Genomic DNA, 17282 nt, shown 5'->3' with positions numbered 1-17282 from the left:
ATACTCTCTACCAAGCAGATACCCAGTGAACACCTCTTACCAGAATGTGTAACCCCAGCTGTGAAATTTGGGGGAGGTGGTGTGATGGTATGGTCATGTTTTTTATGGTTTGACCTTTAGATCTCTGTGTGTGGTGTGATTTCACATTGAACTCCAAGAGATATCTGAACATTCTGGATAACGCAATGTTTCCTACTCTGTAGTGTTTCTGTGGAACTTATCATTGTCTCTTTCAGCAAGACAATGTACTGCTGTGTAATAAGGCTGCTGCAACTGTGTGGTTTGTGAACATGAACGTCACTACACCTGACCAGCCTCTACAGAGCCCTGATCTCAACCCTATTGAATATCTGTGTAATGAACTGGAGCATCAGGTGAGGTCAAGGGACATCTGTCCTACAACAGTCTAAATTACATGCAAACAGGAAAAATGGTCCAAAATTCCATTAATTGCTACTGTATGCTTGTGGCAAGTATGTCCCATAGGATTGCTTCAGCCATTGCAGCAAAAGGAGGTCCTACATCTTATTAAGGTGGGTGCCATGGCTGTTTCTTCTTCACACTGTGATATCTGTTGACTTCTTTCCACGGAGTGCATATACATATATATATATATATATATATATATATATATATTATTGTTATTAATATTATTAACGTGACACCTCCAGGGAGTCCAAAGACTCAACGAGGGAGGACACCTACTCTACATCTCTCTCTGTTTCCACTGCTCAATACACAATGGTATCTACCGCCCGCCACAACCACTAGTATTTCAACAGACAATCACAAACATCCATGTGCACGGCAGGATTCGAACCTGCAGCCTTTTGACTGCAGAGCGGATTTGATAACTGCTCGGCCAACTAGGCTGGCAAGTTTTATATATATATATATATATAATCATATGGTACTTATATATTGCCCTTGTATTGTAGGTGCCATCACTTATCTCATGCCATTCCCTTAAAGGTGGGATCATTGGCTAGTTGGTTAATAATCAGATAACTGACATATCATATTGTGTTCATTATTCTCAGGGAGAAATCTGTGAAACAGTACTGCTGTCCAATGATTTATTTTGCAATTTAGTATACAAAATTCTCTAAACTTATTGTTTTAGTTAATTGCAGTTGTAATTTTATGTATTTAGGTTATGTTCTGAAGGTTTTATTTTTAATTTTTTCCCCCTTTTTTTTTTTTTTTTAGAATACAAGGAAGATTATTTCAGACTTACAAGGAATCCTCTGTTTACTATGATATTATTATTTTTTTTGAAACCCACCAATAATTTTAATAATGTGATGTAAGTTTGCAAATAAAAATATCCTGGCAGAACAAAAACTGTATTTGATCTTGCAGCATTGTCAAAATATAAATTGTTTCAAAATGTTCATTCTCTTGAGAAAAATCTTTTATTTGCATAGCATATAAAAGTCTATGAAAATGTCTATAATATATTAAAGAACTCTTGTGTTATTTCTGTGATCTTAAAATTGCTATTTTATCACAGCAGTTTATGGCTCAAATGAGTTCACAGAATGTGCCTCTTGAAACACAGTCTGAATATGCTGTTGGTTTATTTACTGAAAATATTTCAAAAAGTAATTTAGCTGATAGCAACCATACTCAGAATATTAAAATGTTAGATACGATTGGAAGCAGATGTCTTGGAGATGGTAGAGAAAATAAAAGTGAGAAGCATTCAAGCCCAAATAATAATAGTCCAGATGTTATAAATGTGCCAAAGCAAGATGAATGTTTACAAACTAGCAAAAGTAGTGAACAATTTATAAATATCATTCATTCTCCTTCCAAAGGTCCACTTGAATTGTGCATCGAAAGGAATATAAGTATTGATTTTCCATCTGCAGATAGTTCAAATGAAATTTCTGAACAGCCATCAGCATCATTTGAAAACAAGCCAAATCAAGATAAACTCACCCCTCAGACCATAGTATCCCTCCTGGTAAGATTTTTCTATTTATAATTAAGATAATTGGTGTTATTATTTTGAACTATTGGTATATTTGTAACAGTTTCTTATTTACTTCTTTTTTTTGTCAACCCCAAGCATAGGAGGTCACAAAACCTTTAATAGTGTTATGATCTGTGTGGGCAATGGGAAAAGGGTATGGGGAAGGATGTTTCAAAGAACAGATAGATGAATGAAAGAAGAAGATAATTTGGTTTCATAAGTTTGGAACTGAACTTGTGTATGGATGTTGACCATAGCTGCTCATATTCTTACACGATTAGGGAAAAGTGCAGGAATAGTGGTGGCTGGTTTACTGGAAAAGTATCGAAGAAAACACCAATAAAAAATCTAAGAGGAGTGTGTAAGATGGGGGGGGGTGGATTCTTCTGTTAAACATGTTGTCCTCTGCTGGATACATTTAAGCATTCTTGAGGAAATTTGGATATATCTCTAATATGAGAATAGTATTCTAAGATTAGGCATATTTAGGATTTAAATGTGTGCTAGGAGTTATGCAAGAGAGAGAGAAATATTTTGAACAATTTTTTTTTTTTTTTTTTTTTTTTTTTTTTTTTTTTTTTTGAGACAGGAGACTATTAATGTGATGTGTTTTACCATGAATGATAGATGAGATTTGAAAGTCAAAACCAAGAAAAGAAAATTGATCTTGACTGGAGAGTGTAATGTTATTGAAAGAAAGAGAGTGAAGTAAGATCTCTCTTCTGAGAAACAAGATTGTTTTTATAGCACTGAAATATTTGACTATGGACTATCTTGGAGCTTGAATCATTCAAGTGCCACAAGCTTTCTTGAATGAAGATGAGAAATGGAGTGTAATGTCTTCAAGAAAAGTATAGAGAGGATTTGGCATTAGTAAGAGAAGAATCATTTATGTACAGGAGAAAAAGTTGATGAAAGTACAGAGTACTCGGCATTGATAGAAAAATCTAATAAGATGAAACTGTCTGCCATTACCAGAGAAAGAAACTGTCAATCAATCACAAAGAGATGGAGGGAATCCATAAGATGGTATCAAGAAAGGTCTTGATACTCAACTTAATCAGGTGCTTTGGAAATAAAAAGAGCAATCTTATGAGTTTCTTCAAAATTTTCCATGGCTGGTGTCCAAAGGTGGGCAAGGTTAGCTGGGAGATCTATGGAATGAGAGTAGCAGAAGCTATTTGGTGATCACTAATTAATTGGTGGGTCCCTGTGAAGTGGAAAAGTTGGCCATTGACCCTCTCCATTACTCTTGCAAGTACTGAGGTGAGACAGTGCGACTGGTGTTATTTCTGGAGCACAGTTGAAATGATGTTATCTGGAGACTTATTAGTATCAGGACTGTTAAAGAAAAATCTTTAGATTTTTCTAATTTCCTTGTGGTGAAAGATCAGAGGAAACATGCCTGTGAGCTGTTCATAGTATAGTGTGAGGATACTCATCATATTTATCTATAAAAGAATTGGAAGAAAAGACTGCTGCTATGTCTACATTAGCTTTAGTTATGTTAACATGATATCATCAGAATGAGATAGAGAAAAATGGAAACAAAGAAGGGCAAAAGTTGTCCCCGACAGTTTTAACAAGAAAGCAAAGTGGAGGAATCGAATGCCATTTGAGCAGAGGTATGGTTTTTTGCGTTTGGGTCTTTATTATTATTATTATTATTATTATTATTATTATTATTATTATTATTATTACGTGACACCTCCAAGTAGTCCAAAGACTCATCGAGGGAGGACACCTACTCTACAAATCTCCATCTTTTGCCTCAATCCACCAATGAACCGCCTCATCTACATTAACGCCATCTACTGCCTACCGCCACCACTAGTATTTTCACAGACAATCACAAACATCCATGCCCACGGCAGGATTCAAAACCATAGCTCAGCCAACCAGGCCGACATATGAAGTATGTTTTGGATTTTGGGGCAGGCTGTAATTGTAGGCTGAGTGAAAAACAGGATGTTTGACTGGAGCCATTGAATGAATACTGAATTTTTATTTTGGACTGCTCTGGTATGCTTGTTGGGAACTAAGACTTGGATATGGGTCAGGGATTTTGAATGGAGTGGGGTATGAATGCCCTAATTCCAGCAAGAATTATTTCTGTTATTTCATCAGAGTAAGTGTGTTTTGATTTGGATCAGTAGAGTGGAAACAGTAATGGAAACATAAGACCACTAATAAAAATTATTTTTATTAGTGATGATTTTTTATGAGGCCCTGAATAGTTTTCTTTTCTTTTCTTTTTTTTTTTTAAATGTAAACCTTGATAGCGAATGCTGGTGTGATGAATGAGTCTGTAGTATGATACACAGCCAGAGCAACTAAGGCCATGAGGCCAATGTAAATTACACGTGTTCTTCTGGCCAGTTTTCCTCTTTTGTCGGATAAAAAACTGACCCTATCACCACTGTATGAGACCAGCTAATTCACCATTAGTTGAAAAACCCTGATAATAGATCCTTCATATTTTAGATGGGATTTGAACTCAGGTCTTTCCAACAAATGGCATTGTCGATTCTGTTATAATAGCATTAAAAGAGAGAGAGAGAGAGAGACGATTGTAGCCTGTAAATGGGAGAGAAGGATGTGGTATAAGTTTATAGGGTTGAGCAAGAGACTATTCATGGAAGTTACACAAAAATGCCATTACCACCATCTACAGATAAGATCTATTCTTAGCTATTTTTACTTGATCTTCAAAAAGTAAAGTGACACAAGCTTTTGCTGTAATATACAGTTAAAAGTCAGACCACTATTCACAAATCACTAATTTTGTTGTCATAGTATCTCTGAGGAAATATAATAAACATTTTTACATGAAGTCACCAGAAATGAAATCTCTTTTCTCAGTGTAAGAGAATTTGCTAAGCAGGTAAGTGAACTCATACAAACCAATAGAACAGTTCTCTATATAAGAGTTTTGTGTCCAACATGTTATTGGAGGCCTAATAGCAGCATGTCCCAGATGTGACACATTCTGCTTTATAATTTTTAAGGATGCCAATATGTGAAATATTACTTTTGTATTGAATTTCACATAATTCAGAAGTTACTGAAAAAAAGTTTGTTTTCAGTAAGTGCATATTTTTAGTGCACATCAGTAAGTGCACTAAATGACATTTAGAGGACTCAAAATGTCTTAATTTTCGGTTCTTTACATGAAAACTTAAAATCATTGCTGGCATAGTTGGCTGAGTTAGCATACCTGCTCTCTAACTAGACTGCAGGTTCAAATCCCACCATAGGCATGGATGTTTGTGATTGTCTTTAGGTGGGAGATGAATTCAGTCATTTAGTGTGAGACCACTGCCCTACTTATTGGAGTCCTTAAAAAGTTCCTTGTTTAGTCTCAAGAGCAAGATTTCTGGACTGTGTAAAAATATATTTAAAAAATACAAAAAAATTATAGAATTTATAAAAAAAAATAGGAAAAAAACTTATCTCATCCATAGTGCAAATGTACTATATAGACTTGCAAAACATCTTGTGTGTTGAAGCCACATTAAACAAAAAAAAAAGGAAATGATCTTATACAATTAAAAGGTGTATTTTGTAATTCCATTCTTTTATAGAGACTTCATTATCACAACAGTTAATATACACAATGATCATACACTTTTGCACACCATTATTGCACTTACCAAATAGCTCACAGTAGCACATGGGACTCAATATCAGGATCATGGATTTGCATTCTACTCTGGGTAGAATTTTTTTTTCCAGCCTGGTTTGGCTGAGTGGTTAGCATATCCATTCTCTAACCAACAGGCTACAGGTTTGAATCTTGCTGTGGGCATGGATGTTTGGGATTGTCTTCATGTGGGAGATGAATTTCATTGCCTAGTGTGCGACCACTACCTCTCTTTTTGGCAGCTTGAAAAAAAAAAAAAAACATAAAAAGTTCCATGCTTGATTTCTAGAATTCTAGAACAGTGTTTCCAGGTTATGTAAAAAATAAAATAAAAATACGAAAAATATAAAATTAATAGAAACAGAAAAAAAATCTTTAACTCACCATGAACACTGTTACAACTTTTGTGGTCGGGAGTCACATTAAAAAAATTGAACCTGGAGCTTTTTTTTGCATGTGCACTTTAGACAAAAATTTGTGATACTGAAGAAGGGGGTATAATGAGGAACTTGTAGTTCCAAATTATACCCTTTCTTCATTGAAAATTCTATATACCTAGCCACTTCCCAGATTAAGACAGTATGATTTCTTTAACCATTTGGAGGCAGAGTGGTTACCTTCACTATGGATACATTTTCTGATATTGTCACCTAATCCAGCAAATACCATGACCTCTTTTGGATAGAAGAGACAGTTACCTATTTTAGTTAATGGTTCTCAGTAGCTGCTTGAATTCCATTGCCTTAACCACTCTTGTACACTTACCCTCTTTCGATCTGTTTTTCTATAGTTGAGGTTCCCCCCTAGCTAGAGGAAGAAAAAGAATATCTTGGTTTGACAACATCGAGATGAGGACAGGAAAGAGCAGCATACAAGTGCTCAGATCAATACAAGAACATAGTTTGTTCGCCAAGATGGTCGCTGACCTTCAATAGAAGATGGCACCATAAGAAGAAGAAGTTCCCCCCCTTCTAATGTTCACTCACCTTGTGCTCATTGATCTGATTTTCCTTTGTCCAACATCTTCTTTCACATTCCTTGGTCTATAGCTGTAATAGTTCTATAGCTTTATCACTTGCATCTCTTTGTACCATGAACGTATGATGAAACAGTGGGTCTTAAAACACTTCTCAATAAGGACCATTCAGCATGTCTGTGCATCCATGTACATCAGTAGATCTAGTAAAATACTTAAGACATTTATATATGAAACGGTTGTTGGAAGAATCAAGAGTGAAGAGTGAGAAAGTGAAAATCGTAAGTATATTACCTCAATATAACAAAAATGAATTAAGAAGAAGGGCTATGATGACAAATAATTTGATGCATAGGCTGGATAGAAAGAATGGATGCAAGCTTTTGAATGTATGAAATGAGTTTCAGGGAAGATTGGATTTGTGTAAGAGGACTACATTTGAATGCTTTTGGTATCAGGAGTCTTGAAAAACTAATAACTGGTATGAGACCTTATAAATTAAAGATGCAAAGAAATTATATTCTGGGTTCCATCCTTTATCCAAGTGTAAACAAATAAAGTTTACCCATAAAACAATTTCATGACTGGGCTACTTGTATATAGAGGCTAATGACTTCACATCAGTTGCCTTAGTATCCCAACATACCTATCCTAACAGAAGTATAATGCTATGGATTAATGGAAGGGCCACTACCCCAACTGGTTTCAACCTTTATTGACGTCTCATCACTGGGAGCCAGACCTAGAAGTGATATCCCAACACACCTATCCTAACAAAAGTATAATGCTATGGATTAATGGAAGGGCCACTACTTTAACTGGTTTCAACCTTTATCAACCTTGGTATCACTTCTGGGACCCAGACCCAGAAGTGATACCAAGTTTGAAGTAATACAAAAGTCATATTTTCATATACAAGTAGACAAATGGTGTCACATCTTTTTACTGAAATACTCTGGATTAGAAATAGATGTTGAAAGTTTTTTCACTTGGTTATACTATAAATTAAAGACACTAAGAAATTGTATTCTTGATTTCATCATTTATCCAAGTGTAAGCAAATAAAGTTTGTGCATGAAGTAACTTTACGACTGCATTACGTCAACCTTGGTATCACTTCTGGGTCTGGCTTCCACTGATGAGACTTCAGTAAAGGTCTGGGTGTGGCCCTTCCCATAATGCATAGCATTATACTTGACCATAAGGATAGGTGAATTGCATTATGGGATACTAAGGCAATTGTTGCGAAGTCATTGGCCTCTATATACAAATAGTCCAGTTGTGAAGTTACTTCATGTGCAAACTTCATTTGCTTACACTTAGATAAAGAATTAAACCAAGAATATAATTTCTAGGAAACTTTAATTTATAGTGTAACCAAGTGGGTATGAGACCTACACAGAGTCAGGGAAGCTAAATTATAATGGGAGGAATTGTGAAAGTGTGTGTGTAAGAGCGATAGTGGTGGGAATGGGCATTATTGTGGAAATTGATTACAAGGAGAGAACCATCTCAACTTTGTGCTCGTCTGGTTTGAACTCATGAAATGTGTAAAAAGATCTATATGTATAAAGCACTAGAGAAGAATAGAGATCTGCAAGTTTTCCAACTGTGTCATGCAGACTGCACATAAGAGCATACAAAAGAATATTCAGGTAGATATTATGTCTATACACGAATGCTAGGAGTATGTATCAGAAACTAAGAGGTAGAGTGCGTTGCCTTGGTCAATATGTTGAGACCTCAGATTGTAGGCATTACTGAGACCTGGGATAGAATCAGACATACTCACTGGTATTGAGTGTAAAGGGTGCAGTATTTTTAGGAAGGATAGACAGGATAGGAGAGGAGGTGGGTATGCAGCTAATGATATCGGATGACTGGAATCCATTTAGTATTGAGACCTATGATTGCAATACTAGTAACATATTTTCATGTGGCAGTGAGTTTAAAGCCATCAGATATGAGGTGGAATCTAACAAGATCAAATACATAGTTGTGTGTTGGTACAGATCTGGTGAATTGGTTGCTTGTGATGAAGAAATGCATCACCAAATAAAGATGATGGGGTGTGAAAAAAGTAATCACAATGGGGAACTTTAATTATCCACGCATTGATTTGGTGGCAGTAAAATCTCATGAGAAGAATGAAACTGAATTTATTGAGCTGTTGTGATATGACTTTCTCAAACAGCATGTAACAGAAGGAAGTCAAAGCGTGTTAGATTTCATTATAGTGTCAGAGGGTGTTTGAGTTAAGTTAAGCAGAATAGTTATGTCTTTTGTCTCCAATTGGTGACAGTGATTGTGGTGTTCACTTGGAAAGTGGCTGAGTTTGTGAATGTTCCATTCAGGAAAGGTTACATGCTGAACTTAAGCAGGAAATTATGACCACTGAGGAGTATACTGAGTTCAGCACAGTGGTATTGGTTGCTAGATGGAAGAATATTGATAGTACATGGGAAGCATTTAAAACATACTTAAATGATGCAATATCAGAATGTGTCCTGAGAGTTCAAAGAATGATAGGGTAGGAGTCAAATGGATGCACAATCTTTTCAAGTAAGAGATTCATAAGAAAAGGATGATGTGGAAGGAATACCATGTGCATAAGGATGATGTCCGTTATGAAAATTATTAGCAGCAGGCCAAAAGAGTCACAACTGTTTTGGCCTGTTGCTAATTGTTTGTACAGAAAGTTAAGTCCAAGTATGCTCTGCAACCTAAATAACCCTAAAAAATACTATCAATATGCTGCAAATAAAAGAAAGAAAGAAAGAATGAATATGAAAGAATAACTCTACTGAATGCAGATGGTATGAGAATGACAGTTGCAGAAGAGGTTGTTCAAGTAATAAGTGCCCATTTTGCTAAAAGCTATCAACTTGGTGCATGCTGCATTGTGCTCACTGTTATCTCTTCACTGGATGAAGAAACTCAGGTGTATGAGAGGGAGGAGGTATTAGAACTGTTGTACAAACTGAATAAGAACTGTGCAGTAGGGGCTGATGGGATATTGGGTGGCGAAAGAGTGTTTAGCTGAACTGGCTATTCCTTTAACCAGGCTATATAATTTGCGTCTCAGCACAGAAAAGAATGTATGGTAATCCCATTGCACAGGTAGGAAAGCAAAGACCGATGTATCTAACTATCGACCAATCAGTATCTCAGGAGTGTTAGTGAAGATTTTGGAAAAGTTGATTAGGGCTTGCATTCAGAAATGGGTTGACAGAGAATCTCTACTTTGCAATGAACAGCATAGGCTAAGGAAAGGTTATGTTTTAGCAACTTGCTCGCATTCTATAATAATGTCAGCATTGAGCTAGAGAAGGGGAATGGATACCATGATACTTTTGGAATTTGCTAACACTTTTGACAGAATACAGCATGGAAGACTGTTGTATAAATTGGAGAATATGGGTTTGGATTTTAAAATATTAGCGTGGTTAAGAGGATAGCTGACTGACAGATCAAAAAGTGGGATATAGGAGATGTGAGTTTGCAAGATTTAAGGTAACCAGTGGTATATCACAAGGATCAGTGCTTTGTTCACTGTTATTCGACATGTACATTAATGACATTGGGAAGGATTTGACAGGTGACATATAGCATTGTCACGGATAATGCAAGAATAGGTAAGGTAATCAGGTATTCAGCTGATATGCCATACTTGCAGAATGATTTGTATAAGCTGGAATTGTGGGCATGGGAAAATGGATGTCAGTGAATGTAAAGTCATGCACTTTGTCATGATTAGATATCCAATGTCATATTATATTGGTGGGATTATGCTAGAAGAAACTGATTAGGCTAGGGATCTTTTATTATTATTATTATTATTACATAACACCTCCAGGGAGTCTAAAGACTCATTGAGGGAGGACACCTACTCTACAACGCCACCAACTGCAACTGCCTTCATCATCTACACCAACGGCATCTCCTGCCAACCACCACCATTAGTATTTTCACAGAAAATCACAAATATCCATGCCCATGGCAGGATTCAGACTCGCAGCTTTTGGCTAGAGAGCCAATACGCTAACCACTCGGCCAACCAGGCAGGCAATCTCGCAGTGTTAGATGGGAAATTGAAGTTCATGGGCCATTTAGCAAAGATTGCAAATACAACTCAAATGATAATTGCAATGCTGATGTGAACTTTGACAAATAACGATGTCATTTTGCTTTTTTACAAGGCCTTGATAAGACTTCACTTGGACTATTGTGCACAAGTCTGATCTCCTTGTTTCTGTTGTGGTTCTGATACAATGGAAAGAGAGTGCAAAGGAGCATGTTAAAAATGATATCAGGATTAGGGAATACTGATTTTGAAATCAGATTCAGAATTGTGTGACTTCAGACAATAACAAAGAGGAGAAAGAGAGTGATATCATAGAGACTTATAAACTTCTGAAAGGATCATACAGGATTTCAGTTGATGGAATTTTTTATTTTATGGATGGTGTGGAAAGGACAAGAGAGCATCCTTGGAGGCTGAGAATGAATATTGCTTAGAAGGGGGGTGAGATCTAGATTTTTCTCTCATAGAGTGGTGCCTGATTCAAATGGATTGCCATTGGATGTTGTATATGCATTCATTGTGAATGAATTCAAGAACAAATATGATAGCTAGTGCATCATCAACCAAAAAGAGAGTTGACAGCAAGGGTTCTAAAATGAAGAAGCAGAAAGAGAAATGGCCCCAGTCCAGCATGGAGAGAGCACATCGAGTGAATGGTATCAGTGGAACTAGCTGTAGATCCAGAAATGAGTTGTTGTGTTTATATACCAATGCTAGAAGCATAAGAAACAAGGTGGATGAAATGGTTGCACTAATTGCGTCTGTGCACCCAGAGATTGTCGGAATAAGTGAGACATGGTTAGATGAGGACGACATCCTGACAGGAATAGAGATGGAAAGGTATGATGTGTTTCGTGAGGATAGAAGGGATAAAAAGGGAGGGGGAGTGCTATTGATGATAGAGAAAGAGTTATGTCCATACAAGGTAGAGATGCAAGAGGGAAATAGGGCCAGTGGTTTTGAGGCAGTATGGTGTGAGATAGAGGTGAATAAAATCAAATACTTGGTGGGATGTTGTTATAGACCTGGTAATGTGGATGGTGGTGATAGTGAAATGTATAGTCAAATAAGCCAAGCAAATAAGAAAAGAGTGATCATTATGGGTGATTTTAATTATGGCAATATAGACTGGAATGAAGAGATAGCGACTGGAAGTAAAGAAAATGAGTTTCTTGAGTTTTTGAGGGATAACTACCTCAGACAGTATGTAACAGAGGACACACGAGGATTAAGGGTCTTGGATTTGGTCATCTCATCGGAGGATGTAATTATAAATGAGGTGTCAAATCATCCACCAATTGGTGAAAGTGACCATGAGGTGATTACCTGGGTGGTTGCCAGCAGTGCAAGGACCCCTGTAAAAAAAAGGGTATATGTGGAACTACAAGGGGGGTGATTATGAAGAGCTCAGGAGACAGCTTGCAGATGTAGCATGGAATGAGGAGTTAGCTGGAAAAGAGATCAATGCAGCTTGGGGGATTTTCAAAAACTATTTAGTAGATGCAATGTCTAAATGTATACCATGGGTGAGAAGGTTAAATAAGGTAGGTGTGAGATGGATGAATAAAGAGATTAAGCATGCAATACAGAAAAAAAAGGCATTGTGGAGACAGCATAAGAGAAGTGGAAGTAACCAATTTCATGAGGTTTACAAAGACCAGGCAAGGAGGGTGACTTGGTTGGTGAGAGTAGCTAAAGAGAGGTATGAACAGCAGTTAGCTAATGAAGCCAAAAAGAATCCTAGGGAGTTCTTTCGATATGTAGCCAGCAAAAGAAAGAATGATTATGGAAGGATGACATTGATTGGAGGAAATGGTATAAAGACAGCTGTTGCAGAATGTGTTGTGGAGATACTTAATGAGCAATTCATAAAGATCTTTCAATCTTGTGAATGTGACTTCATGGAGAGATTAAGAGCAGTTGATGATGGGGAGGAGAGACTGACTGTAAGTGAGCAAGAGGTGTTTGGGGAGTTGAGTAAACTAGATGTAAATAAGGCTGTGGGACTTGATAATATATCACCACGTATTCTGAAGGAGTGTGCTAGAGAGTTGACACCTGCCTTGACATATTTTTTTAATACGAGTCTTGCACTTGGTCAAGTTCCTAAAGAGTGGAAGGAGGGCAAGATTGTGCCACTTCATAAAGGAGGTGATCGAACTCAAGCATCAAACTATAGGCCTATCTGTGTGTCAGGTGTTGTGGTTAAGTTGTTGGAGAAGCTTGTGAGAACTAGGATCCAGAGTTGGGTTGACAACAATGGTATAATTTTTGATGGACAGCATGGATTTACTAAAGGGAGGTCATGTTTTAGTAATCTACTTACTTATTACAATAAAGTGACTGCTTCCTTGGACAGAGGAGAAGGATACACAGTAATATACTTGGATTTCGCAAAAGCTTTTGATAGAGTACCTCATGATAAGTTGACAGTCAAACTAGAGCAGATGGGGTTGGATATTAGATTAGTGCATTGGATTGGAGACTGGCTATCTGATAGGTATCAACAAGTTGTGTATGGGGGTGCAATATCCAGGAAAAGGAAAGTCACTAGTGGAGTGCCTCAGGGGTCTGTTTTAGGGCCATTACTATTTAACTTATATATTAATGATATTGGTGAAGATTTGGATGGAGATATTCAGTTGTTTGCAGATGATGCAAAGTTGGGACGAACCATAAAGAGTAGTGAAGATGTTGTGGCCTTGCAAGAAGACTTGAATAAATTGAGTGATTGGGCAAGCAAATGGGGATGTGAGTTCAATGTTGCAAAATGTAAGGTTTTAAAATTTGGAAAACAAAGATGGGATGCAGAATTTATGCTTGGTGAGAATATATTGTTGGAAGTAGAGGAAATAAGAGATCTGGGGGTGATAGTGGATAAGGATCTAAAATTTAGGGGACACATTGCCAAAATTGTGAAGACAACACAAAGACTTCTGGGAATGATGCGGAGGACACTGACATGTAGAAGTAGGGAGATACTTGTTCCAATGTATAAGGCTTTGATTAGGCCGCACTTGGACTATTGTGCCCAGATTTGGTCACCGGGTTTTCAGAAGGATGAAGAGATGTTGGAAAGGGTCCAAAGGCGAATGACTAAGGTAGTTTCTGACCTCTGGAATGTTGAGTATGAGGAAAGATTGAAAAGATGTAATTTGCAGAGTCTCGTGGAGAGAAGGAAGAGGGGAGATATGATAGAGACCTACAAGTTGGTAAGGGGTTGTTATAGGATCAATGGTGGAGAAGTTCTACAGAGAATAGTGGGAGATCAGGGGAGAACCAGAGGTCATCCCTGGAAACTGTATAAGCAGGGTGTGAGTAAGGGAGTGAGAGGCAGGTTTTTTTCGTGCAGAGTTGTGAGTGATTGGAATGCCCTGCCTGAGAGCGTGGTGTCTGCAAGTAGTTTGAATGTGTTTAAGACACGGTATGATGAGATGTGTGTGTAAGATAAAAGGACCTCCTAGATGAGTCTTTGACTCCATGAGGTCTTGTTTTAATAATAATAATAATAATAATTATTATTATTATTATACTATTATTATTATTATTATTATTATTATTATATATCAATGGTGGAGAAGTTCTACAGAGAATAGTGGGAGATCAGGGGAGAACCAGAGGTCATCCCTGGAAACTGTATAAGCAGGGTGTGAGTAAGGGAGTGAGAGGCAGGTTTTTTTCGTGCAGAGTTGTGAGTGATTGGAATGCCCTGCCTGAGAGCGTGGTGTCTGCAAGTAGTTTGAATGTGTTTAAGACACGGTATGATGAGATGTGTGTGTAAGATAAAAGGACCTCCTAGATGAGTCTTTGACTCCATGAGGTCTTGTTTTAATAATAATAATAATAATATAGTATGTGGCCTCCCTCGTTCAGTTCCTTACTCTCTGAAGGTTCCTCTTATGAATAATAATAATGGAGTGAAGAATGAAATGTTCGATTTTTTATATGACATGCATGTTTACATGTACATACATACCAAATTCATGCTCTCTGTACAACACCAGTTTAATAATTAGTTTTTGTAACACTCCATGTAGTAATTGTTTGACTCATTTTTTGAATATTTCTCTTAGCTTACCAACATCTCTCTAAATACCTAATTCTATATCCATTAAGTCAAGTCATCCCATTCCACTGATAAAAATCCTTTTCCTCATGGAAATTTTTCCATAGATGGGGGTGAAGTCCTTTATGTCAATGAGGATAATTTCTCTGACTTTTGTTTGGTGTTTTTTAAATTAGGCATTACCATAGGTTCACGTATTACATCATTTCTGCATTTCAACATATTTATATTTTAAATATGTTGAAACAAAACATAACAAATATATATATATATATATATATATATATATATATATATATATATATTTTTTTTTTTAAATATATGATGTATAATTTACTTTTTTTCAGAAAACTTCATATACTGAAAAGAATAAAACTCTGGAGTTCATATTGTCATCATTGAAGAATTTGTTGTCTGTTTATTCTTCTTATTATTTACATGAATTTGAGACTCCACAGTCATTGATCATGATTCTAGAGAACTGCTTTAAAGAATATAATAAAAAGTTATCTGAACAAGCAGCATTATTGTTGGAGGTGAGCTAAAATATATTTCTAGTAAATTGCTTTTCTGAAGATTTCATTTATCATGCTGAAATGTTTCTATATTATACCATGATGCAGAAAGTTGCAGCTAGCTAGTCACTCTCTGTTCTTATGGTGGAATATCTGAATTTAATTAGACATCACAATGTTCACAAGATATGTTAAATTTTTGTCAACAATTGCACATCTCTTGTAAGACCCTTCCTAATGTCATTAATGTATAATGCTACAGGAATAGGAGCTTCAGAAATTTAACTAGTTACAAATAGTATCAAAAGAAAGGACTACAGATAAAAATTAATTGAAGAAACTGAAAATAATACAAATGACTCAGAGATTTATCATTCACAAACTTGATTACTGACTAACATGCAATGAGATTTAATTACCCAAGAAAAGAAATTGTTGAGAAATTCAAGTAGTATTCAAATAGTATTGTTGAAAAACTATTAAACAGTACACCATCTGATATAAACCTAATACCTAAGGTACAGTATTTAGAAGGCAATGTTGAACTTGATTTCAGTTAGAGGAACCATCTCTAACTGAAATCAATCATGCTATTTAAAAAAAAAAAAAAAGAAGAAGGAAGCAGGCGAAAATAAAATTGCAGCAGAACTTTTAAAATTGGAAGAGCACTTTAACAATTGAAAAAAAGGAAATCTCATGGACTGGAATAAGTACAGCCATATTATGTTTTGTTTTTAAAAATGGAGAGCCCATGATTACCAGCAACTGTAGAGGTATCTACTTTCTCCTTCTACTCTCTCTCCATGTATCAATAAGAGAGAGGTTAACTTTCTCCTTGACATATGCTACAAAACACTGTCTGTATTGATCTGGAAAAGCATTAATGTATGAAGACTCATTGTGACTTCTGTAAAGGAAAATCAATGGCTGGTCTTATTTTCATGCTTTGACAGTTGTTAATAAAACAGGAATTTGATAAAGATCTGAATCTTATATTTGTGGAATATCAACAGGTCTATTACAGTATACATCAAAATGCATTGTGGGATGCAATGAAACTTTGTATAATACCTTTTATGAGATACATTTTCTACAGGATCATTCATCAAGTTTTGAAGAAGAAAAAATATGGACTTTTTGCCAAGGAAATACTCTCTCACCAACCTACTTAGCATTGGACTGGTCATATATGAACAAAGGAAAATGGAACTGAATGAAGAGAACTTGGGGGCTTGTCAGATTGGTAATTCAGTTAAGGTGAGTAAGCCCAGTGATTTGTCATAAACCAGAAAAAGACTAGATATTTATGCAACTTGTTGTGCCTGATCCAACTTAGTTGTTGATAATTATATCTTTTAGCAATTTAATAGTTTTTTTTTTTAATTTTAATTATCTAGGAGATAACATTAACAACTACAGTGATATACATCAGTAGAGAGAGAGAGGGGGGGGGGGAGAGAGAATTGAGAATGCCAATCATGGATACTTCTTATAACCTTAAAGTCTAGATTATTATGAACAAAATTCAAAGAAAACCTTATACAGTTATTTTATGCCTGATATTAACCCATGGTTATGAGACATTGTCGACAACAAAAGGGATAATAGAAACTACAAAATTTGTTTCAGAAATCCAATATGCTATCATTTATAGGAAGTAAGAAAATTTGGAAATAGTGGACTGGGGATATGACTAGTTGATCAAAGGAGTGCTTACAAATTGACAAAAAAAAAAAAAAAAAAAAGACCTATTAAGAAGACTCCCAATCAAGAATGTGTTAGTGATTCTTGTAGATAGACGTATATGTTGGTTACACGTGACTTTAAATTTTTCAGGAAAAGACAACGTATACTAAAATATTAATTAAGAAAACTTTAATCAATACCTTCCTATATACGCAGGCACTAACAACAAGCAAATGAGGCTTAAGAAGGCAATTGATGTTGGTCCTAGAGTCCTAAAGGTCCAAAACAGTCCCTAGCGGGCTGAATTGGGTTATTATTATTATTATTATTATTA

The 17282-nt window shown here is 36.1% G+C and overlaps 1 protein-coding gene across 3 annotated transcripts in view; it reads left to right on the top strand.

Moving 5' to 3' along the window:
* Nucleotides 1-17282, top strand: part of LOC150104737 (uncharacterized) — a 216193-nt gene that overhangs the window by 63692 nt on the left and 135219 nt on the right. The window contains exons 1-2 of one of the 3 annotated variants that reach the window (XM_090395316.1): nucleotides 1338-1969; nucleotides 15095-15283. In XM_090395316.1, the coding sequence (XP_090251442.1) occupies nucleotides 1520-1969; nucleotides 15095-15283 (639 nt within the window). In that variant the 5' untranslated portion in view covers nucleotides 1338-1519. Of the gene's footprint in view, nucleotides 1-1337; nucleotides 1970-15094; nucleotides 15284-16389; nucleotides 16520-17282 lie in introns of those variants that run through there. The other 2 variants (XM_090395318.1, XM_090395317.1) reach the window with 2 other exon arrangements.

This window comes from Typopeltis vanoorti, chromosome 7, assembly GCF_054136105.1.
Source record: "Typopeltis vanoorti isolate ZY-2024b chromosome 7, IOZ_Tvanoo_1.0, whole genome shotgun sequence".
In the NCBI taxonomy this organism is placed as follows: domain Eukaryota; kingdom Metazoa; phylum Arthropoda; class Arachnida; order Uropygi; family Thelyphonidae; genus Typopeltis; species Typopeltis vanoorti.
Note: the sequence above shows the minus strand (reverse complement) of the source record. Positions and strands in the feature narration are given on the sequence as shown.